The 25,728-nt window shown below is 42.4% G+C and overlaps 1 protein-coding gene across 5 annotated transcripts in view; it reads right to left on the reverse strand.

Annotated features, from left to right (window-relative positions):
* PRDM10 (PR/SET domain 10) overlaps positions 1-25,728 on the reverse strand; it is a 102,801-nt gene that overhangs the window by 15,698 nt on the left and 61,375 nt on the right. For all 5 annotated transcript variants that reach the window (XR_003307691.1, XM_026450443.1, XM_026450440.1 and 2 more), the window contains exons 8-16: positions 21,989-22,061; positions 19,802-19,919; positions 16,813-16,942; positions 16,079-16,321; positions 9,880-10,227; positions 8,295-8,450; positions 3,301-3,480; positions 1,889-1,999; positions 109-309 (exon numbers count right to left, since the gene is read on the reverse strand). Coding sequence is in view for 4 of the 5 variants with exons in the window: in XM_026450443.1 (XP_026306228.1) it covers positions 109-309; positions 1,889-1,999; positions 3,301-3,480; positions 8,295-8,450; positions 9,880-10,227; positions 16,079-16,321; positions 16,813-16,942; positions 19,802-19,919; positions 21,989-22,061 (1,560 nt within the window). In the remaining variant the exon portion in view is untranslated. The remainder of the gene's footprint in view (positions 1-108; positions 310-1,888; positions 2,000-3,300; positions 3,481-8,294; positions 8,451-9,879; positions 10,228-16,078; positions 16,322-16,812; positions 16,943-19,801; positions 19,920-21,988; positions 22,062-25,728) is intronic.

Here is a 25,728-nt window from a genome sequence, read left to right on the forward strand (position 1 = left end):
TCAACTCAGAAGGAGCCGTCCAGGCCATGTGGATGAGAAGACATCTTCCCTTAAGAGGTTCCTTACGTGGCCGTTTTGACCTCAGCTTTAGTCAGAAACTGCCCCTACCTTGCTGCTGTACTGCTTGGAGCAGTGGGGACAGCAGACGGGAGGGGTGGCGATGGTGCCCGTCAGCTGGGTGTGTGTGCTCAGCATGGGGTCGGGCTCTCCAGGACCAGCGGGCCGGAGCTTCCGAATGCTCGGTGGGAGCTCTGCTCCTGGGTGGTTCTTCAGGATGTGGGCTTTGCGCTTGCTGGCGCTTTTATAAACCTGCAAATGTAAGTGCCTTGCCATGAAAGCAGTATACGGTTCCACTTTCTTGCTTAAAGCAAACTAACAATTTCATTATAAGGCATTGAGGAAAAGTATTGAAGTAGACCCAAATAAAATATATTAATACGTATATTAACAGATCTATTGAAGGACAACAAGCATATACCATAAATTAGAATAAAATAAGAGGCCGGGCGCAGTGGCTCAAGCCTGTAATCCCAGCACTTTGGGAGGCCGAGACGGGCGGATCACGAGGTCAGGAGATCGAGACCATCCTGGCTAACCCAGTGAAACCCCGTCTCTACTAAAAAATACAAAAAACTAGCCGGGCGAGGTGGCGGCGCCTGTAGTCCCAGCTACTCGGGAGGCTGAGGCAGGAGAATGGCGTAAACCCGGGAGGCGGAGCTTGCAGTGAGCCGAGATTGTGCCACTGCACTCCAGCCTGGGCGACAGAGCGAGACTCCGTCTCAAAAAAAAAAAAAAAAAAGGAGAATAAAATAAGAACATAATGTAGATAGGCCAGGTTTCTTTAATCCATAAATCTAAGATAATAACTGTGAAAATACCCTTTATCCTAAAGTGTAAAATTTGGATATGATACACAGACACAGGAAGGTAATTGTTTTCGAGGCCCGTCCACCTCAGATGAGAGCTGCCTGTGACAGCTCCCATACGATGTACGCAGCTGAAGACCAGGAGCCAGAGAATCTTCCAAATGGCAACGTCAATAGCAACTGCTATCTATAGTGGGAATCTATGTTAAAAAATGCTTCTCACTTTTAAGCTGATATAGCTACATTATATAAGGAAAGGATGGCCGGACGTGGTGGCTCATGCCTATAATCCCAGCACTTTGGGAGGCTGAGGTGGGCGGATCACCTGAGGGCGGATCTTCCTGGCCAACATGGTGAAACCTCATCTCTACTAAAAATACAAAAATTAGCTGAGCGTGGTGGCGGGCGCCTGTAATCCCAGCTACTCTGGAGGCTGAGGCAGGAGAATCGCTTGAACCCAGGAGGCAGAGGTTACAGTGAGCCGAGATCATGCCACTGCACTCCAGCCTGGACGACAGAGCAAGACTCCATCTCAAAAAGAAAGAAAGGATATCATGGTGGAACAACAAATATATATTCTGTGTCTTTTCTGAAACTACACAAAAATAATGGAGTAGTACAAGTAGAGTACTCCACCACGAAGCTTTCCCAACCCCCGCACCTTATAGAAACCCCCAATCTACCATATATGTTATAGGTCATATGATAAATGCTCTCATTTTAGAACCTAGGAATTTGAAATTAATTCGTACACTAGGCACTCAGTAATAAGCCTCTTCTAGTGTAACAAAAATCACAGAGAGAAGGGACAGTAAGAAAAATGAAGTCAACTATTTCTTAAGAAAAAAAAATTGGCTTAAAATTAGGCTGTATTTCTAGTCCTTTCTTGTCTGAATACGGAGAGACAGGGAACCATCTGGTCAGAGTGACAAACAAATCATAGCATATATTTATAAATGCGGACGAGTCAGCTCTAAGCAGGGAACCCCAGTGGCACACCAGCATGAGTATTTCCCTTTTACCTTATCGCAATACTGACAAAAGTAATCACGATTGGGTTTTATGATGGGTAGAGTTAACTCTGGCACCTCTTCTATCTTCATGTCTGGGTGTCTCTTTGACAGGTGATTTACCTAAAGTGAAAACAAAGAACAAATGAGAAAAAGAGATCCCATTAACCAAACGGAAGCTACACAAATGCCTCTCAAAATGACCGCCAGAAGCTGAAATTCTCTGAAGCAATGCCCCAGAACAATAAGGCATTTGGCCAGGACCAGCATCACCAGACCCCATCTGACACCAAAGCACTCACAGTCAGGGTTAACAGGAGTTAATAATTCACCAGACAACTGAAGGTGAACTCACTGTGGTGAATTCAGCCATCAACAGTCTTTGGCTGAAAGAACTACTATTGGAAAAAGGAAAATTACACTGATATGAATTTCTTTGGTGAGTTCTCCTCATGCAAACCTGTCTTTCATGATTTAATGCCCTAGCCTTACTAAGCACATGGAATGAGATACAGACCAAGGTTCTGAATTTTAATTTGCCCTATGACTTTCCAGCTCCTGGCAGAAATATATTCTGCACCTGTAACAAGGTCAAAATGAGTTGAGAGCAGAGCACTGGCTGTCCTGATACTTCAGCTAATCTGGATGCACATACTGCACATACCCTGCTTTGATGGAAAGCTTCCTTCTACTGCTGTTTGATATCTGGAAAAGAGAGGCATTAAAAGGAAACAGCTGGGGGCTGGGCGCAGTGGCTGATGCCTGTAATCCCAGCATTCTGGGAGGCTGAGGAGGGTGGATCACCTGAGGTCAGGAGTTTGAGACCAGCCTGGCCAACATGGTGAAATCCTGTTTCACCATGAAATATAAAAATTAGCCAGGCATGGTGGTGGGCACTTGTAATCCCAGCTACTCAGGAGGCTGAAGCAGGAGAATCACTTGAACCTGCGAGGGGGAGGTTGCAGTGAGCCGAGATCACGCCATTTCACTCCAGCCAGGGCAACAACAGTGAAACTCCATCTCAACGATAAATAAATAAGATAAAATAAAATAAAAGGGAACAGCTGGGGAGAAGGCAAACACCCCACAAGAAAATACATTGAGGGACACAAAAGAGGGAAATAAAATAAGGTGAGAGCAGAGATTGAGATGGGTAAAGAAAAACAAAACTAGTAATGAAAAGTGATTAAAAAAAAAAAAAGCCTCTTGCAAGAATTGACCCAAAAAGCAGCAAGAGGGCAAAGGGAGACTGGAAAAGACAGAACTCCAAAGTGGGAATTGTTTGCCTCTGTTTCTTCCCCTGGACATTGACAAAACCATTGATCAATATGACTTAGGACAGAATACAACACAAAAGTCACCATCATCGACAGAAATGAGGTGTGCTGGGAAGACAGAGGAACCCGCGGCCACTTGGCACTGACCAGCATGCCGCGCCGGCGGAAGCCCATCATGCACAGGCGGCACTTGAACGTGAAGCTGTCGTAGTCTGTGGACGTGATGCGGGGCTTGAACGTCTTGGAGCGGCTGATGCGGTCAGCTTTCTTGGCCTCCCTCTCAGGATTATGCATCCTCTGCATGTGTTCCCGTAGTTTGTCTTTTCGCTATTTGGAGAGAATTTTTGAAAACAGGGTAGACATGTTGGTAGAACATTTTTAATTGAAGGGATAATTTTAAAAATCAATACAAATTAGCAGTAGCCACAAGCCTCCAAGAGACGTTTGAGTTGCTGGAACACTAGGACATAGAAAGATGTGTTAAAACTGCCTGGGAGTTACTCTGTTCACTAGCAAATATGTGCATTCCAATGAACCTTGGTTTAAAATGACCATTAAATAGGAAAGATACATACTGACTTTTGAGAATAAAGACTGTGCATTTATGTAGAGGAATTAAAGAGAACATGGAATAAGCCTGGTATAAAAGAAGACAAATTGATAATAGGTAATACTAGGTTTTGGAAGCCATGCGTAGGCCGGGTGCAGTGGCTCATGCCTGTAATCCTAGCACTTTGGGAGGCCGATGCAGGCGGATTGCCTCACGTCAGGAGTTTGAGACCAGCCTGGCCAACACGGTGAAATCCTGTCTCTACAAAAAATACAAAATTAGCTGGGTGTGGTGGCGCACGTAATCCCAGCTATTCAGGAGGCTGAGGCGGGAGAATTACTTGAACCCAGGAGGCGGAGGTTGCACTAAGCTGAGACTGCACCACTGCACTCTAGCCTGGGCAATAGAGCAAGACTCTGTCAAAAAAAAAAAAAAAATCCATGTGTATACTCAATTCCCACATATTTCAGCAAACATTATATTTTTCTAAATCCCAAAAGAATTTAAGTAAGAATCTCTATCTTATGGATTTAGAACTTCTCACCTTACAGAATTAGAAGTTCAAGTAAACAAATCCATTGTTCATTATGATGGAGCATGGGGCCCAGGGCTCAGCTCCTGGTTTCACTATTTAGTGACACATGCTGATGTGAGTCCACGGAGAGAATTAGGCAGAGCCCATCCTGAATAAAAACAAAGTGCCAGCTCCCTGATCCAGTGAGGCTTTCTGCTCTGGGACACATGAATGAATTGTTATTAGTCCTGTAAAGACTCTGAGCCTTTCTACAAACCAGTTCTTCCCACCTTTTGGTACAGGGACTTTTTTAAGGACCTCATTTTTCAGCACATTTACTCAACAAATATTCCTTGAGTGCCTACCAAGTATTGGGGAGTAGGCTAAGGGCCCAGCTCGAATGCCAGACCTCCCTCACCCACCTGCCTCTTCTGCTACAATGCATATGACCCAACCGCTCTTTCTTCCTATCCCACCCACCTTCATTTCTGGAAAGCGCAGGAGGGAATGTTCAGAGCTTTGTAGGCTGCAGTAGGATGTGGATTAAGGATACTGCCCTAAATGACGGTATTTTTCTTTAGTGTTATACGATGACAAAGCACTGTTGCACTGCCGCTATTTTTTCTTTTCCTCTTCCTCCAACTCCTCTCGCATTCCCACTTTTTCCTAAGCATCAATGTTTACTAGTTCCCCTGTCTATTCCCTTTAAACAACCAATTTACCTTAACCGAATCATCACGTAAATTTCAAAGCCTAACACAAATACCACACCATGCTATGAACATCGTGACAGGCACACATTTGCTGGATGCCAAATCTCCATGAGGCCTTTCCATCCTAACATCCCCCAAACCAAATCCGCTATCTGCCCCCACTCCTTCTGCCTAAGTCGTGCTTTTTCATATCAGTGGTGTTCCCAAACATCTAGCCTCTCCAGCTGCAAATCTCCATTCCTCGTCGTCTACCCTTCCCCGTCTATCCCAGCACTTTGGGAGGCTGCAAGGTCTTGTCAGCCTCCCATGACACCTGTCTTGAACACGGCCCCTCTTCTCCACAGCCACTGCCTCCACCTGAATTAGCCCAGCTCTGAGACGTTAGGGCTCACTTACTGGTAAGTGATGACTTAGCACAGCGCGCTAGCTTAACCTGCTTCCCGGGCTTCCTCTTGCCACAGCCTCCATCACACCCCTTCTCCCACCTCCTGAACGTGGCATCGCTACTCCTGCTGCTCCCTCTGCTTGAGATGCCCATATCCCTCCCTCACTCCTCACCTCTCCCTTTCCCTAGCTGGCAAACCCTTCCGTACCCATGAGTGGATTCAAAAGTGTCACCGTATCCATGAGGTCTCCCCTATAACCCAAATCAGTGAATCCCTCTCGCGGCATTTTTGAGACGGAGTCTCACTCTGTTGCCCCGGCTGGAGTACAATCGCACGATCTCACCTCACCGCAGCCTCGGCCTCCCAGGTTCACGTTTTTCTCCTGCCTCAGCCTCCTGAGTAGCTGGGATAACAGTTATGTGCCACCGCGACTGGCTACTTTTATATTTTTCGTAGAGACGGGGTTTCTCCATGTTGGTCAGGCTGGTCTCAAACTCCTGACCTCAGGTGATCTGCCCGCCTCAGCCTCCCAAAGTGTTGGGATTATAGGATTGAGCCACCGCGCCTGGCCACTTTATTCTTTTCTCTATTCTAGTGTGAACTCCCTAAGTCAGAAGGTTCCACCTTGACTTCAATGCTGCCTTCATGGAGCTTACACTTAGCAGGACAGGCAAATGCAATACACAAATGCTACGACAGGGTCGCCAGCAAAAGGCCCTGTGGGAATTCATGGGAGAAGCCGCACTTAATCCAGGGGTCAGGAAATGCCCCATATGAAGTGACATTAGCCAGGTAAAGGAATATGACAGTTTGAAAGTGCGTTTCAAGTCAGGAGGAGGAGTGAGAGCAAGTGCAAACAAAGGCCCAAGGAGAGAGAGTACGCCGCACTTGGGTAAAGCTATGGAGTTCAGGTCACCCTGAGTGCACAGGGAGGCGGGAACCAGAGAGGCTGGCAGGAGCCAGATCTTGTAGCATCTTAGAAGTAACAAGAACTTCGGGATTTATCTGCGTGAAGAGCTATTAAAGAGTTTTTCAGAAAGGACATGACATCAGAGCTGTTCTCCAGAAAAATTACTCTGATTCTAGTTTGAAAATATGCCAGGAAGGTAGGTGGTAGTGGTTTTGTGCTGGGTCAACTTGGCCAAAGGGAACTACATTTGAAGGGAATCTCCTTCCCAGCATGGTTTCGAGTTGGGTCAGCCAAACAGAAACTCACACCAGCCTGGAAGGTGGAAAGGAAGCAGCTCCGTGCTGCTCTAGACAGTGTCACACAGAGGTAACTGTGGGTCCCTACTTATCCTCTCTTTCCCACCCAGCCACAAGATGTCTTCCTGACTGCCAGCCCTGCTGGCCAGCTCCATATCCGCCACCAGATGCAGTGACACAGTCTTCTACAGACCGTACCAGCTCTCCTTCCTGGCCCCCACTGCAGGTGGAAGGGCCTGGTTCCTAGATTCCCAGGTAAGTTCCCATTGGACCACCCAGACCAGTGCTTCTGTGGGCATACTGCTGACTTCCGACCTCCCAGCTGCTCCCTTCGACCCTCACTTCTCCATCTTCTCCTATAATTCAGTTCTCAGTCCTATAAGAAAATCTTCTGTGACACTCACAGTGGCTTTGCTTCCCTGATTGAACTGTGCTGAATATACTGGGTCAAAGTAAAAGAGAAAATGAAAGCAAGCAAAGAAATTTTAAAGAAATATTCCAAGGTGTTAAAATATGGTATCTGGCACAAAATGAAAAATCAAAAAACATTGGCTGGATGGGATGGATGGATGGCCAAACAGTATCACAAAACAGGAATCCTTTTAGATATGATTTTTTTTTGAAAAAACAGAAAAATCCCAGACCTACTTATACTTTTCACATTGAAGTTCTCTACACAATTCTAAATTGTGCTACTATATATTAAAAGGCATTAGATTATATTTTATAACACGCTTACCATAAAACAAGCTTTGAAAATTCTATTTCTCTTTAATTTCTTTGCATCTGTTACAAGCATACCCTTAGCTTTCCTCTCCTGAATCCATTTCTGATTCTTTTCCAGTTTCTATGAGAGTGTGGCCTACAATCATATTCAGTAGAATATCTTCCGATGACGGTTTTGCAGAATCACCTGATTTCCCAATGAAGCATCTTTCATTGTTTTTACATTTACTTATTTAACTTTTATTTCTGGGTCCCCTGCAGGGTTTTGCTTGGCTTCTTCTAAGTTCCAGGTGGGTTACCAACACTTATAATGTTCTACTTTAATCTTTGAGGTCATTAACATTCTCCAAAGCAGTCTAAGCCTTCTCAGCACTCTTCAGATTTCCCACCTGTATTAGATGAGAGTCCTGCTGCCTGCAAGGCTCACTTACTGGCTCTTATACTTAATCAGTGCTCAACAAAAACCTCTTGATCTGAATGTTAAGTAGAGGTATTGGTCTGTTAGGAAATCTCAATAGCAATTTAGTTATACTTGTCATTATACATTTGGATTCTTTTAGGAGATGCATTTTTACTCTACTTGTTTGGGGATTTGAATTAGCTATTTTGAGACAGTAAGTTTTCCCCCTTAATTTTATAACTAAGGCCCAAAGTGCATAACTTAGTTAGTTATGGGTAAAGCTGGAAGGTGAGTTATGGGTAAAGCTGGAGAGAGAGAGGGAGGGTGCTTGCTTGGAGCCCATTTTTTAAAGATAAAAAGCAAAAGTTCCTTGGGTTTAAATGAATCTTGCTAAGAAGGATCTATAGGAAGACAAAAACCAGTTCTTCCTTACTTTTCTCCGGCTTTAATCTGCATAAAAGCAATTTAGCTAAAAATTATATAGCATATAGTTAGTTTTATAACTAACACAAGGCCCAAAGTGCATCTCAGGTCCGGTTCATCAGAAGTGGGTGAAAAACTGATGAACTGAACAGGCATTTACCCTCAGCTTGCTATAATTCCAGTGGCCACGAGAACCACCTTGGGCTGTGTCTTGGTGTCATACCTTAAATTGCTTCCCACAGGTGGAACACAGGAAGTCTTTGCGGTCCGAATGCCGGAGCATGTGGAGTCGCAGTTTATCAGGGCGACAGAAGGCCTTGTCACACTCTGTGCACTGGTAGATCTTTTCTGAGTGGAAGCTGCGCACGTGTTTTTTCACCTGGCAGTAAAAACCATGGGAAAACTCAGAGGACACAGGCACCAAAGGAAATGACCAAAGGCAGCTTGTCAACGCTAGAGGGAGCCAAATGCATTACCATGGGTTTTCATCAACCCCCGCCGAGGAATCCAATCAGATGTGATAATTGGCCTCAATAACACATACTGTCCCTGTCACAAAGAAACAAAACAAGTAGCCAGAAAGCCTTAGAAATCCTAACCTCCCCGACGACTTGAAACGTGAGAGAGAGAGGGAGGGTGCTTGCTTGGAGCCCATTTTTTAAAGATAAAAAGCAAAAGTTCCTCGGGTTTAAATGAATCTTGCTAAAAAGGATCTATAGGAAGACAAAAACCAGTTCTTCCTTACTTTTCTCCGGCTTTAATCTGCACAAAAGCAATTTAGCCCCTTTTGATGCTTTTACATCTTCTTATAAAATCAAGTTCTGAAGAATTAAAGACATGAATGAGTGGATACAGAAGACATTACCGGTTTATGAGAGCAATATGACGCTGGCGTCATTTCTCAACTGGGACTTGCTTCCCTGACTTTTAGACAAATAAAGGAATAGGGCTTCTGAACTCTCTTAGCCACACATATCCAATGAAGAAGAGCTGACGAAGGAAGCTAAGTAGTGAGTCCTATCAAACTATTCCTATAAGACAGTTTGCTTCATTATTTTTGGAGTTTCTTTTGCCATTAAATGATGCCTTAAAGCAACCTTTCTACTAGTTTGTGTGAAGTGAGAAAATCTCCAAGACTCTCAACACTAGCAGAACTAAAAGTAAATCCTAGTCTTCTTTTCCTTTGGTAATTGAAAAGGTGTATTTTTACAAAATGTTTCATTATTCACTGACAGGCATAGGAAAATCCTATCATGTAAAGTCCAAATGAAATCATGAGTATTCTGAAATTTATCTTCACCCATTTTGCTCCAGCAAAGAATACACTACAGGGGAGGAGACGGTGGGTTCTTGATACAAAAGTACATTATATACCAACTTTCTCTTTGTTTCCTTCCGAAACGTATGGCCTCGGTTAAAGCAAGCAGGAAACCACAGTAGCAGTAGGGAGATGTTCCCAGCCCCTCAGAAATGGGAGTGTGTCTTCTACAGGCTCTGTATATTTTATAAGCAATAGATATTCACATGGATTATGAAAGATTTTTTAAAAATTATAACAGATCTGGGTGTTTATTACTTGTATTATAACTTAAACACTTTAATGTCAATGTCTGATCTGGACAATTAAGGGTCATAATAATCTTTTGTTTATAAAAGTAGTTTGATTGAAGAAATATTGTTCTCAATTGTAAAGTTGTTTCAAAGAAGGGATGAAAATGCAGGTGCTAGGCAGTCTCGGTTTTCCAAAAATCGAAGTTTCTTTTACCAACAGAAGGAAGCAGACAGGAATCTCAGTAGTAGACACTCACCTGGATAAAATCTGGGAACCGTTTCTTACAAGTTGGGCAGGTGAAGTAGCCATCATTGATATGAATGGCCACATGATCTTTCAACAAATCAAGGCGGTCAAAGGATTCTGGGCAAAAAATGCAAGAGTAAGTCTTCTGGTCTGAGTGGAGCTTCATATGGCTCTCCAAGGACGCGCTGCTGATGAAGCCCTTGTTACAGAGGTCACAGGTCAGTGGGCAGTTCCCCTCCCGCCCATGGAAGCGCAAGTGCTGGTCCAGTTTGTCCTTTTCCCGGAAGGCCTTCCCACACTGCAAGCATTTAAAAGGCCGGAAGGACTTCCGAATAAACAGATGCTGAAGAGCTGCATTCTGAAAGACATACACAAATGTGATCATTTAGTGAGGAAATTAAGAGTGCAACTGGATCACGCTTTTACAGAGAAAGAGAGGATGATCTCTGCAATCACAGACTTCCCATAGAAGTTCAACTCTAGGACACACACAGTTGAAAGATTTTTCTGGTGAAGACACTAAAAATGAAGCCATCCTCAAAGAAGTTCATCTTGAAAAGACGAGACTTTTTTGTGTTTTGTTTTACATCTATGTATGTGGGTTTTCTTTCGAAAGGGTTTAAGTAACACAAAAAAAGTGTTCCCAATAGAAGACTTGTATAATAAAACAAATCCCACAGTAGAACAGGATAAAAATGGAAGACTTGGAGGAAAAGACTTAGGGTAAGTCACACATGCAGGAATCAGGCTGGAGCAAGTCAGCCAAATGTTACTTGTTGAAATCCATGAGAAAAAGAATTTGAAGCTTGATTAAAACGTTTAGGGGAAAAAAAAAAGACAATAAAAAGAACTGAAGGGTAGTCCTTGCCAGTGGCAGGGTGGAGAAGGAAACGGATACCAGGCATCTTTTCAGGGGGATGGATACCAGGTTTCTTTTGGGGGTGATGAAAGTGTTCTGGAATTAGAGAGTGGTGAAGATTGCACAACTTCAGAATGTTCTAAAAACCACTTTAAAGGGTAAATTTTATGCCATGAGAATTATAGATCTCAATTCAAGAAAAAGAACTGAAAAGGATTCAGATTTATGTGAATGAGACATGAGCACACATCATAAATGGAATATAAGCATTTCATCACTTTCTACTTAGAAAACAGAAGATAAGGTCCCAGCATAGCTAGTTAGTTCTACTGGTTAGAATGCCATGCTAACAAAGTTAAGCTCATCACACTGTTCCCTGCCTAGACCAGGCAATTCCGCTGTTTGTTTTCAGGCACAGATTGCACTTGTAATGCTGATTAGCCATCTTGTAAATTCATGCAGTTGTTATAGGGAACCCAAGTGGGAGAGCATGGGTACTTGGTGCAAACCCATCACCACTACTGGAAAAACTACTCATGCTCTGCTGCGAGCAGATCGACAAAATCATCTCTCACACGGAGAATGCAGAATCAATCAATCTTTCAGTTACGCTTATAATGAAGATTCATTCATAAGTTCCTCAAAACACTGAGGGAAAGCTCTAGATTGCTACAAGGCGGGGGTGGGGGGAATCTTTCAAGTATGTCTGTGAATGACTGTGCCTATGTAGCTATAAACGAAGAGTAACTGAAGGATTGATGGAGATCTTAGTGCGACTTGTGTAATGAAGAAAGTGCAGTGAACAATGCTTACACTCTTCAAATTACTTGTAAGCAACAACTTTTAAACTAAATGTAATGTGAAATCATCATGGGAGGAAAACAAAATATTTTTGATTCAGTGAAATTTCTAGACATAATTACTATGTAACAGGAAATTTCCTTCTCAGGGCTTCCCTAACGGGGCTAGGAGAAAGATTTTTAAGCTGCTACCTACTCACTTACGTTGAGTAGATAAACAACAATTCTGTTGTCTTCTTCAGCTCATGGGGCTGCTTCAGGGGATGTGTCATACTTTATTCTCCTTTATATCCAGATCCCTTAATAAGCTGCTTAGCTTAAGGAAGTCTTCAAAAGTAGTTTGAGAATCAGTGAAATATATTTCATATGAAACTAAAAAAAATGATTTCAAGGATTTTTCTATAGCATCTGCAGAGATTTTTAAGAATAGGTCTTTTCTTGGCTGGGCACGGTGGCCCACGCCTGTAATCCCAGCATTTCGGGAGGCTGAGGTGGACAGATCACCTGAGGTCAGGAGTTTGAGACCAGCCTGGCCAACATGGTAAAACCCTGTCTCTACCAAAAATTCAAAAATTAGCCAGGCACGGTAGCAGTCACCTGTAACCCCAGGGCTGTAATCCCAGCTGCTTGGGAGGTTGAGGCAGGAGAATCACTTGAACCTGGGAGTTGGAGGTTACAGTGGACTCTGTCTCAAAAAAAAAAAAAAAAAAGCATAGTTTTGTTCTCAAATCAGCCACAGGGCTTGCTTTCACGTCTGTGCACAGTTCAGCAGCCACCTCATCTTTTTACTCTGTCTGGATCCTAATTTTACATAAAAGCTTTACTATTTTGTCTACTTTCAAAACTTTACGGAAATACTGCAGATGAACCAATACTATTCTGAGGTTCAAAGGTACAAGATTTAGAGCACTTTTGCCATGTAGGCATCTTTTCCTTTATCTATGTTCACTGAAGTGTCCAAGGACAGACACAATGCACATTGATTGTGGTCCCACTGAGGATGCCATTTCTCCTCAGGTGCCAAATCCAGAACTCAGTTTTCTTTTGGTCAATTATGCTAATCGGTCTTCTGTCATTTCTGATTAGCGCGAGTACCTTCAGACACTTGATTTAAACTGAGCCACCACCTGGCTCTACTTTCTTGGCTCTATTGACAAACCTTATCATCTTTTCAATTTCCATCCTGAACACTGTCCGTACTCAAGAAGTAGATTATATTTCTCTGATCTAATGATACTAATAGGATCGTTACAAGGTCGTAAAAATGCTGAAACTGTTCCCACCCCTTGACCCACTTGCAGGCCATTTCTGTTCTAAGGTGTCTTCTGTAGCTCAGAGCCACAACCCGTACACATTTCTAGAAGAAATCATGAAAAATGTTGGAAAGAGCACATAGATCCACTCTAGTCCTTCTGCTTCCTGAGTTCATCAGGCAATCCACCACACTATGAATATATATCGGCTACTCTAGGGATACCAAAATCTTATTGTTGCTAAATTCTGTGATTTGGGATTCAGCTCACATTGCAATGAATTCTGAGACAACGGATTATTTGTAGACAAAGATCATAAAATGTTTCTAAAGTTTAGGGGGTTTTTTGGTTTGTTTTTTAGAGATGGAGTATTGCTCCATCACCCAGTCTGGAGTGTTGTGGCATGATCATAGCTAACTGCAGCCTCGACCTCCTGGATTCAAGCAGTCCTCCCACCTCAGCCTCCAGGGTAGCTGAGACTTATAAGTATATGACACCATGCCTGACTAAAATGTTTCTAAAGTTTGATATTAATAGCTAAAAGAACCTAAATTATTGATGAATTTTCATACTCTTTTAATCCTGACACAAAAAGGAAATCAAACAATCATATTTGTTGATTTGGGGTTTTGTTGATTTTGATTTGGGGGCTTTTTTTTTTTTTTTTGAGACAGAGTCTCACTCCATCACCCAGGCTGGAGTGCAGTGGCACGATCACAGCTCCCTGCAGCCTCAACTTTCCAGGCTCAGAGGATTCTCTCATCTCAGCCTCCCGAGTAGCTGAGACTACAGGTGCGTGCCACCGTGTCCAGCTATTTTTTGTATTTTTTTTTTAGTAGAGACAGGGTTTCACCACATTGCCCAGGTTGGTCTCGAACTCCTGGACTCAAGCAATCCACCTGCCTCAGCTTCCCAAAGTGCTGAGATTATAGGCGTGAGCTACCGTGCCTGGCAGTTTTGGGGTCTTTTAAACAACCTTCCTTTGGACAATTGTCTGCCCACTTTCAAAGCCTTTGGTTGACCAGCCCTGCCCAACTCAGCTCACTCTGCACGATCCTTCCAGTGCACCCTTGCTAGGGCCAGGCTCATGTCTGCACTGTCCGAACCACAGCAAGAACCTCCTGTGTCTGGGCCTCTGATCCTAAGGCTATCATTCTCTGCAGCAGTCTACCTTCCTCCTCTCTCTCTTTCAAGGGCTAGTCTAAGTCTCACCTCATCCAGGAATTATCCCAACTCCTCTATTTTACTTCGACTTTTCACTCTTCCAAGTTATACTTTCACATTGAACACCTAACCGTAAACTCCCCTACATTAGTATTGATTTCCTACTTAGACTGCAAGCTCAAGTGAAAATTCTATTGTGTACCCAGCACAGTGCCAAATAGACAGTTAGAACTCAACACCATTGCAGAAGTTATTCCAATGGTTTTAGCGCTGGAAGGGACCTTGGAGATCACTTAGTCCTACCCTTCATTTTGTATATGAGGAACCTGCAGCCCACAATTTATTCATTGATCTATTTACAATTAAATTATCAATGTTTCATTAATTTGCATTTACTGTAGCAACCAAATTGTGGTTTCCACCAGGATTTAGTAAGTACAGGTTGCAAAGAACAGCAGGTCAGGCAAACACTTAAGTAACATTCCGTTATGTGAAACACAGGAAACAAACCTACCTGCAGCTCCAACTGAGCAGGCAGCATTAGAGGAGAGAAAAATAGTTACATTACCAATTGGATTGGAAGACTTCCCTTCAGTTGGTCATTACCAATCTGGATAGAAAAGATGAAAAAATACATAGCCCTACTTTTTAGAATGTGTGAGAGAGAAAAAAAAAACAAAATAGCTCAACTAAGACTGACCTCCAAAAACCAAATACATATGGCTTTTGCTTTGCCACAAGGAACCTTGTACCAAAACCAGTAACCCTGCTCATTCAAAAATGCAAGTACAATTATGGCTGGACTGTGTTTGTGCATCCACAACTTCACTGCATGTGTGGGCTTCGGGTTTTTTTCCTTCCAAAAAAAAAAAAAAAAATAGAAATCTAGCAAGCATTTCTCTGGCCTTAGTAAAAAAAATCAGAATGGCAGAGCAGAAAATATAGTGACTGAGCAAGAGAAAGAAGTGCAGATTAGGAACTAAAGGAGAATGACGGATGAGACGACATTAATTCATAGCTTTTTTTCCTTGCTGTCCTATATTTCTGTATGTTGATATACTCTTGTGAAATAATATCCAGTGAGCTGAGAGTTTTATATGTTTTGATTCCAGGGCCCTCATAAAGGCTGTTTAGCCTCAGAGTTCTTAGAGCCCTTCAAAGCTATCATATGACTACAAATGTTTAAATATGTTTTTACATGAAGGCATGGACTAGACTATTTTTCAAGGTCCCTTCTAGCCTATAGGCAAATAAGAAGACCAAAAGAAACAGACACTGAAACAACCATGCACGTAGAAGTTGTAAAGCCTAGGAAGGCTCTTTCATCTACTGGAAGGTACCAATAAGTCTTTATGCACTCAGCGGCCACAAACATGGCTTTTAAGTCATTGGTTTTTATCAGCCCAGGCACTTATCCCACATATCCCAATATGGTGGAAAGCCATATTGTTTTCCACCGAATCCCCTGCAGTTCCTAACTCAGACTCAAATGCTATTTGTGAGATAAGAGAAAACGCATCTGAACTGCAAGTCAGGAAAGCCCTGCAGCGGCGCGGCCTGAGGCCAAGACACAGGTCACGTGACTCAGACACTGACTCACTCTCCGACTGACAGCTTTGGCTCAAGCTATCCCCAGGTGTGTGAACTGTACCTGCCATATCAACTTGGACACAGGTCACTTTACATTGATGAGTAATGACATTTGCCATTCTCCCCTGGGAAAGTGTAGATAAGCACATTTAGTTACCCAAAATTAACTTGAGAGCTATGATTAGGCACAAATTAGCCTGGTTTAAAATATAAATGGTTATTATAACTAAATGTACTTATTTCTCCGCTTCTAATCTGTGAATTGAGGGATGCAGAGAGCTAGTCCAGGAGCTGCCAACCTCTAGGCTTCTGTGTCATTACTAACTTGGTTGAATCTAGGACCAGCCATGCCAGCCTGCCATGGGACACAGAGACATTGAGAAATAGTGAATACTTTCTTTCAAAATAATGGGATCGAGCATGTGACAGGCTAGATGCAAGATTTCAGAGTGGAAGGTGAATAGGTTGGAAAACCACCAGAGAGCGGCTAGTGGGAGGAAGATCACCGGCAGGTGCAAGGAGCCGCCGGCTTTCCCCACTTACTCGGATGCGCTTGGCTCTGCGCATGTCGTCGGCTGTCAGCGTGCTCTGGGTGGGCACCACGCTCTCTTCATGCTGCGGCTGCAAATGCAGCGTGTGCGTTTCTGGTTCATGTTCCAGGGAAGACTGGGTTTCTTGTGGCAGCTGAGGGATTGGGATAGTGGTCTGTTCTGGTTGATCCAGCCCATTCAGAGTGGCTGGTTCAGCCTCATCAAATTGCTCCTTTGTGGGAAAATGTAGCAAGTCCTGAAATTTGAAAGAACCAGGAATAGAGATCAGTGCCAGAGGGACTGTCGGCTCAGATTTAGAATTGCTGCTTATTTAGGAATGACTAGATTCATAATACTCAGAAAAAATATTCTCCCTCTGGGAAAGTTGATTAGGTGACTATGCACAGAAGGCAAAAGCAGGATAGGTTCCAGACCACTTAACAAGGAACAGACTGTGATCTGACTTTTCTGGAATATCAATAATTTTAATTGTTTAATTAAACAAAGTCCACCTCTACTAACTCTGGTCAATTTTATAGAGCAGCAAAGTTGGGTTTTTGTTGTAGGTAACACTTGAAAATACATTCTTTTCTGGCATTCTCCAATCATGCTTTAATTAACAGGCAGCAAGGTCTGATAGGAAAGGTCTACAAACATTGGGAAGGTCTTTGTACTTAGATCTCGTCAGGGATCTGGCGAGTCCTCCACACAAGCATCTAAGGAGGGCTCCTTCCCGTCCCCCTGTACCTGTGTCCCATCGTCACTCTTTTCCCCATTTTCACTGGTGATTTCCAGGCGGATAAATTTTGGAGGACGCCCTGGCCGTCGACCTGGACCAAACCGCCTCTTGCCTCGTCCCCTTCCTCTGCCTCTTGTTCTAGGGACAAGAGATTGGGTTACGGGTCGTCATGGTTACATAATATTCCATAACAAGTGGTGACCTAAATGATTCTTACTAACCCCAGAGTATGATTCCTCTCACCTTATTACTTTCCCAGATTTTCTCCAGTGGAAACAACTGTTTTACTCACATACACTTTCTGAATGTCTCATCCTTCCCCTCTATTACAGCTTAAAGATATGTCTTCAATTATTCTGAAGAAAAGAGCTATAAACATTCAAATCACTGACAATATTTTGCTTCCGAAATGATGTGAGAAAGGCAGACAGGACAGAACATGCTAAGCCTTCGAGTGTGTTCCCAGGAGATGTCATCTGAGACAAGATTCCCATTATTTCTCTCTTTCTCCCCTGGCCTCGCGTCATATTCCTTCTAAGAAACGTGGCCAAATTCAAACAACTTTCTCGTTTTACTACAAGCTTCTGGAAGGTCAGAACAAATCTCTAATTCAATTGTTTCATAACATGCCTAGTAAACATCAATTAAATTTTACATCCGCTCTGATGGATTTTTTTTTTTTTTGAGACTAGGACTTGCTCTGCTACCCAGGCTGGAGTGCAGTGATGTAACCATGGCTTACTGCGGCCTCAGCCACCTGGGCTCAAGCGATCTTCTCACCTCAGCGTCCCAAGTAGCTGGGACTACAGGCATGTACCACCACGCCCAGCTAATTTTAATTTTTTGTAGAGACAGGATCTCACCATGTTGCCTGGGCTGGTCTAAAACTCAAGCAATCCTCCCTCTTGGGCCTCCCAAAGTGCTGGGATTACAGGCACGAGCCACCATGCCTGGCATGAATTGCCAACAAACACAAATTCCTTAATGAAAGAGGCTTAAAAGAGGTAGGTTATGAGAGCTTCTTTTAGAAGATATGTATGTGGAAAGTGTACAATGTCAGTGAGATCAAATTTCATCCTTCCACTCATTTATTTAATAATTTAACAAATACTATATATTTTTTCCAGGAACTTTTAAAAGACTCTTCATGTTGGAAAATTCTGAACCTAGGTAAATATAGAGAACAGCATGATGAGCCCAATGTACCCATAACCCAATTCCAACATTTTTCAACCCACGGTCAACCTTTTCCATCTATATCCCCACCACTTGCCCACACACATACCCAGTAGATGATCTGGAAGCAAATCCCAGATATCTTTTCATCTCTAGATATCTTGGCATGTCTCTCTGAATCATAAGGACTCTTTATATATATATGAGCACAATACCATTATCACACCTAAGAAATACCTGATAGTTGCTAAGTATTATTATATCCAGTCAAAGTTCAAACCTTCCTAGTTATCCCAAGTTTCTCTTAACAGTTGGCTAACAAACATATTACCTACTGTGTGTCACATACTGTGCTAGGCACTAAGGACATCAGATTACACGCAACAGATTTTACCCTCAGGGCTCTAGAAGAGGGAGGTGGCATATAAACCAAAAATCACAATATAAAATAAAAAGTGCTACAATAGAGCCACCAACAGAGTCTTGGAGATACCCAGGAGTGAGTGACTCAAATCTCACTGTGTCCACCCCCCCTTAGACATTTACCCCTGTGGTCACATGCTAGACCCTGTCACCCTTGTAAGCCTCTTCACGCCAATCCCATGCACTGCCCACTTGGACACTACCCTGGCTCTGTAGTTTACTCCCTCTGGTACAAGCACTCAACAACCCTTCGGCCACGTGAGCATCTCCAATCCAATCCTTCTAGTGCTCCTGTGCAGCTCTGCACCACCGCCTTGATGTTCTCTCCCCTTTTTCCACCCCATACACTCCAAGGTCATCCATTGGAACCACTCCCTTGTGTGTACTCTCAGTTCCCATCCCACAGCTGCTCTGTTTTCTCAATGTGTGCTATGAGCACTTGGCAAAGCCACAACCCTGTGTAATCCAATTCCCTGCCCGCTCTGCACCAGCATCCCTGCAGCTGAATGAAGCTGGAGAACAACGCACAGTCATGCTAGTGGGCTCACTTTCATTTCATAACCATGAACCCCAAGTGGGCATTTAATGTAGTGGGCAATTGTATGGTACTTTCCTAGAACATTCACTTTCCCACTTACCTAACTACCATCTCACACGTCTCCTCTCTTTCCAAACCCTGGAAAAGCTGGCAACCTTACATCTGTCCCCCTGGCACGACCCTACTTCAAACCACCCTCATTCCTATCCCAAACTGTTGTGATAGATGCTAACAGGACTCCTTGTCTTCACTCTTACTCCAATATAAGCTGGTGGTTATTTTTTTCCAGGTGTTATTTTTATCCAAAATGGTTTTCAAAAACATACAATCAACATCACAATACTCCCTGACCAAAACCCTCTAAAGACTTCTCATCACACTTGGAATAAAATCTAAATTTCTTACCATTTCCCATAAGGCCCTACCTGATCTGGCCCCTGCCCCCTTCATCCTATACAATTCTCCCCTCATCTGTCTTTTTTATATAGTGGAATGAAACATATGACTTGGTTTGATTAAGTAATCGTACTGCTGAAAAAAGTCTGAAAATCAGAGATCCGAATTATTTTAAAAGTATGTGCTATCTCAAAAATTCCTATTTCAGAATCTCCAGTTAAGGGAGATTTACCTAAGATGAAAGATCTCCCATTGCTGGGTACTGGTTATGCTGGAAAAGATGGATAACGGTAAATGAGGAGCAGAGGGAAAAGGAGATGACAGGTAACACCATTCCCTCAGTAGCCCACCTGGTTTCCTGTCTACACATGACACTTGGAGACACTCATTAGCTAGTGGACAATATAGAAATTATTCTGAACCTTTATAAGCTCGGTCTGTGGGCCTTTCTCCCTCATACATACCTGCTAAACACATCTAGTTTCTCATCATGAGAATTGAGATGCTGTTGCAACTGCTCCGAGCTTATAAATCGGCGGTTACATTCATAGCAGGGCCAATTCTTCTCTTGCTCTCGAAGAACTACAGTCACAGAAGAGACATCATGAAGGCTGATGATCAATAGACACCAATACAACTCAAATGCCTGCGATCCCCACCATTCTTATCTTGCTGCAGCCCAAAGGGTTCATAGCTATACTGTATCTGCTATTTGCATGACTGTTTTGTTATCAAATCAAAAGCTAAAACTTGGCAGAGAGTTGCTTTTTAGGATCTTACTTTCTAATGCATCCATGCAAGACATCAAAGGAACAAATACCCTCACGTCACCCTCTCAGAGCCCTCAAAACACGCACACGACTTCACCACACCAAAAACACATGAGATGTTACGAAGATCTGTATTCAGATAGCCTAGTATTCACACCCAGGTTTCATAATCTGAGGGTATGTTTTAGAACAAATAACTTAAAACTCAACGCCCAGTATAATCACTTCAGCAAAATGTTCAGAAGCACCCCCTAAGTTGAATGTAGGCATACTCCATGACCCAGCAACTCCACTCCTAGACACATACCCAACAGAAATGTGCACATAGGTTCACTGAAATACATGTCAGAATGCTCGCAGCAGCACTCTTCAAAACAGCCAAAATCGAGAAACAATCTTATCGTGTAATAAAGAATCTGCCTGGTCTTTTTCCCTAGTTGGTAACCTTTAAGTCACTGGGATTTCCTGAGTCATCGGAGTGTCTTTGTTATTCATGGTGTCCCACGCCATAAACATACTCAAATGTATTCTAATGAGATGCTTCAGAGCAGGGACAGGCCATGCAGGAAAGCTCAACCATGTAATTAGAAATGTGGGGCTTTGAGCCAGGGGTTATCAGCCTGACCTCATGGAAGGAGGAGGAGAAGGGGGAGCTGGCAGTCAAGCTTGATCACCCGGACAATGATTGAATCAGTTATGCCCATGTCATGAGGTCTCAATAAAAATGCTGGGCACTGAAGTCAGGTGAGCTTCTGTGGTTGGGAATCATATATCAATGTACCAGGAGGGTGGCATGTCCTGAGGACATTTTGGGGCTTCCCAGATCTCACCATATGCATCTCTTCATTTGACTGGCCCTAATATATAAAAATCATACATTTTAATATATTAGATATATAGATCTTTACATTATAATAAATACAAAGGATTGTAACAAAATGACCATCGTTAAGAATAGCGCTTTTCCGAGTTCTGTGAGTCATTCTCGTGAATTATCAAACCTGAGGAGGTACTGGGAACCTCCTAACCCATAGCTAGTTGGTCTGGGGCTTGGGACCTCCAGAGCCTGCAGCTGGTGTTGAAGTCTTGACTGCCCTGAGCCTGTGAAACTTGACCTAACTCTGGATAGTGTCAGAATTGCATTTCACAACCAAATCTACAGTAAAATGGAAAAATCAACTGTTTTACATTCCTACACCAGAATACCAAATAACAACGAGAATAAATACATTATAATTATATACACCAATGGGGATGAATCTCACAAATACCATGTTGAGCAAAAGATGCCCAGGCACCAAAAGTGTACATATCACATAATTCTATTACGCACAGTTCATTGACAAGCATATCTTATTGTGTGGTACTAGAAGGCAGGAGAGAGTACTTAGGAGTGAGTAGGAATTAGAAGGCAGCACAAAGAAACTTCTGGGGCACAGTAATGCTCTGTTTCTTGATCTGGGGGCAGGTTACATGGGTGTGTTCACTTTGTGAAAATTTAAGTTGTATACTTACAATGTGTACATCTTTCTGTATATAGATTATACTTCAGTGACATTTGCATTAAAAACAAAGCCAATGCCTGCCTTGGTATATCCTCAGAGATGATAAAATCTGGATAGGAATCGTCTTCTGATCTAGGTTCTAATTTGGTATTGGGAAGTTTTCATTATATTAAATATTATTTTCCAGCACACATGAAAGAAATGTAAATGTCATTGTAATTTGACACTGAATTAGATGGAGATGTGTGTCTCCAAAAAACCTACTGGAATAGCTTCTGAAATATACTGAGACAAAAAAAATTAGAGGTTTCATAAAGATGTGATATATACAATTTAGAATTCATATACAAAATGTAAAACATAAACGTCTAACCACCTTTCCTTTCTTCCTCAGATATGTCATGAATTTTCTGGTTCACGAACTCAGCATAGGATGCGGCATACCACACCTGCAAGAAGCAAGTATATCATTAAGAACTGAGGACATCAGCAGATGTTCCTGGCATGCTTAAATTATTTCTCCTGCTTCCAGGAAACAATTCAGGCTTTTCCACAGCCCATTAACAAAGGAAAAAAAGATCATGCTGTGAGCTCCCCTTGCAATACCTTTCCAGCAGATCGGTCAGGAAGTTCATTTGCCAAGACACACTGCCTGTTTTTTCTTTTTCTTTTTCAGAAAATAGTTACTGTTACTAGAATAACTTCACAAGAATTATAATCATAGTCTCCTCAACTAAATAAAACAGCCTCCTCTGATTTCTTATCTATATTTAAACACCGGTTTTTACAGGGTTGTAGTTATAGTGGTTGCCACCAAACCCCCCTTACTGGAGTCACCAATGACAACTTCAAAGGCAACCACCTTCTCCCGCCCACCCGCTGGCTACTTCTGATCACTCTGTTTGCCTCTTTTTTTTCTCCCTAACTTCTACATGTTGGTGTGGCTTAAAGCTTAGTTAGAGTGTAGGGCCTTCTTATTTTGACTTCAGGTGGCCACATTCATTTCCAACCAACTCTATGCTAATGACTCCCAGATTAATATCTCCATCCCAGACCCTCTTTCTCTGTTCCCTCTGAGTGTGTCTGACCGGATGTTTTGGGTGTCTCACAAACAGATCAAACTTAGCATGTCCTGAATGGAATTCTCAATGCTTTCCAACTCACGCCCCCACCCATCTTTCCCATCTTGATGAATACCTTCCACCCAGTTGCTCAGACTTGAAACCTGAAAGGGGCCTTTGATTTCTCTGCTTGCTTCGATATGCCTTTAGCAAGGACTGCCACTCCCTCAGGTGTTCCCCATCCCTTCTTTTGCCACCCTGATGCATGCCAAGACCATTTCTTGCCTGGATGATCACTTGGCCTTCTGACTGGCCTCTCCTTTTCTCTGCAATCTACACAGTAGCCAGAGTGGTCTCCTTAAATCTCAGTTACCCCAGTTGGATCATTACACATCATATACAGGCACCAAAATATCACATGTATCCCAAAAATATGTACAACTAATATGTATCAATAAAAAGAACACACAATCAGATCTTGTCAGGCAGGCAATGGCTTCTCATCTCATAGTAAACCTGAATGCTTGATAATCTCTAAAGGGCTCCACAATCTCCCCAACCTGGAAAAGCAGCCTCAGCCCTTGTCAGCCCCCCGACCCACGCTTCAGTCAACATGGCCTGCTTTCAGCTGCTCAAATATGCCCAGGTCCTTCACCACCCCAAGCATTCAGCCCTGCTGTTTCACCCCCACCCCTGCCATAACCCTCTGTAGTGCTGGCCCCATTCCATAGTTCTCAGCCTCAGTAGTGCCTCGTCAGCAAGGCCTTCCCTAACCATCACATCAAAATCGGTCCCTTTCTTGTTACCTGCTCTTTCTGCACCATCTGTTTCCTTCATGGAACTTACCCCATGAGTTATTATTTGCTTGTTTACATCTTTCTGTCCATTTCTGCTCTAGAATAAAGGTTCCCTGAACACAGGATGCCGGTCTGTTTCCTAGGGTCTCACACACAGTAAGAGTTCAATATATCAATTACTAAGTGAATTAATCACATATAATTTTATGGATTATTTTATAGATATGGAAATATTTATAAAGACACTTTATTTTGTACTGTGGAACAGACTACATAGTCTGTATTCTATAATTTAACTAACTATGCCCCTGTAGTTGTACTTTTAGGTGGATTGTCAGTTTACTATTACAAATCCTACCCTAATCTATCAATTCCAAGGTGTATTTTTAAATATTTTCACCGGTCAGAAGTCAGGATGTGTTTCACATTCTAGGGCCTTCTACAGTCGAGGCCACGATGGAGCTCTTGCTACCCGCCCACTGCTCCTGCACAAACCTGGTCAAGCTCTTTGTACTGTTCTCACCTCATTCTGTTATAAGCCCACTGACACCTCATGAGTGAACACTCGCCAAGCAATGCAAATGAAGGCCAAAAAGATCTGTCATTTCCCTGAGAACAAACACAAGAAATCTGAAAGCCATGCAAGGCTGGCTGTGTCCTGCAGGGCTTCTCAGTAAGGCATCACCTGTCAGAAACTTCCTACAGACTTGATCCGAAACCTCTCCACTTCCAGAGATATGTGATTCAATTGAGGAAAAAGACACAGATGAGTTCAATCAAATGGGAACGCAAAGTATCAAAACTTGCAGGAAGGTGATCAGTGGCTTGAGGCAACATCCCAGGGGCAACAGCAGAACACTTATTTTTAAAATATTGCAGCTGTATCAACACTTTCAATGGCACAGAAGATGAGGGCATACAGAAAGGCACAAACATCCACAATGAAGTCAAACAGTGATGCAGGAAAAAGAATTCAGGCTCTGCACACAAAGCAGTTTATACCTCAACCAATTTATTTTGCTTCAGTGTGTCTTTTTATGAATGCACAAGTATAATTTTTAAATTATGTCAAAATTAGTCTAAAATAGCTCCTTCTAACCATTTTTTATTTTTAAAAAGCACTATAATTTAATAGGTAGCATTTTTTTCTTAATGATGCATAAAATCATAGTGTATCCTAAAGTCACTGGTCTCTTAGAGTCAGTAAAATACAGTAGAGTCTAGTACTGTCTTCTTTTCGTAACTGTCTCCTTGGATTAATGTTCAATGATTAGATTTACCCAGCCAAGAACACTTTTGCTATATACTTCCAGAAATGTTTTAGGAAATGCAATTCTACAATTAACATTCCTATTTTTTAAACATTCACATTCATTGTACTGTATCCATTTGTTTTTGCTAATTTAAACATAAATAGTAGCTCATAGTTATTTTGAGGGTTTTTTAAATTATTAACGTTGAAATTTTTTTTTAACTTTTTAAAATTCCAGGGTATATGTGCAGGATGTGCAGATTTGTTACACAGGTAAACATGTGCCATGGTGATTTACTGGACCTATCAACCCATATGTAGGTATTAAGCCCAGAATGCATTCGCTATTTTTTCTGTTTTAAACCTTTTTGTTTCCTCCTCCAGATAAAGTCAACTCCTGACATTTGTTCATTTGTCCCTCTGGGGGTAGTGAGGTCTGTCAGTTTTCAAAGTTGAACTTTTTAATGTGTATTACGAATATTTCCCCCCTTCTGTTGTTTCCTTTTTATTTGTTTTATGGTTGTTCATTAGACTGAACTATTATATTCTTATTTGTTTCTCTCCAACTTTATAGTTCTATCTACTGGTTTCAAAGAGGAAATCTCCCCTTCACAGTTAAAAAATATTCACCTCAGTTTCTTTTCTAATCAGGAATTTATTGGGATACATGGTATGAGATACAAATCTCCTTTTACGTGTTTTCTTCAGGGTTAATGGATTCTCTAGCTGATGGTTTCAAAAACAGAGGTTCTGCATACCTTTTTAACAAAATCCAGGATTCTTTCTCCCTCAAAAGAGGTATCCATTTCTAATCTGTACCATACGAGGCACTGTGCAATTCAGTGTTTGTGCACTTACGTGATCATTATGTGTACCATACGCAGGTACTGTGCAATTCAGTGTTTGTGGGCTTACGTGATCATTTCTTGCCTATTTTCCATTTATATCCGGAAGCTAAAGAGTATTTTGATCCCCTCTTTTGGCATGTTCTTAATGTAAGTTTTAT

The sequence above is a fragment of the Piliocolobus tephrosceles genome, chromosome 13, assembly GCF_002776525.5.
Source record: "Piliocolobus tephrosceles isolate RC106 chromosome 13, ASM277652v3, whole genome shotgun sequence".
In the NCBI taxonomy this organism is placed as follows: Eukaryota; Metazoa; Chordata; class Mammalia; order Primates; family Cercopithecidae; genus Piliocolobus; species Piliocolobus tephrosceles.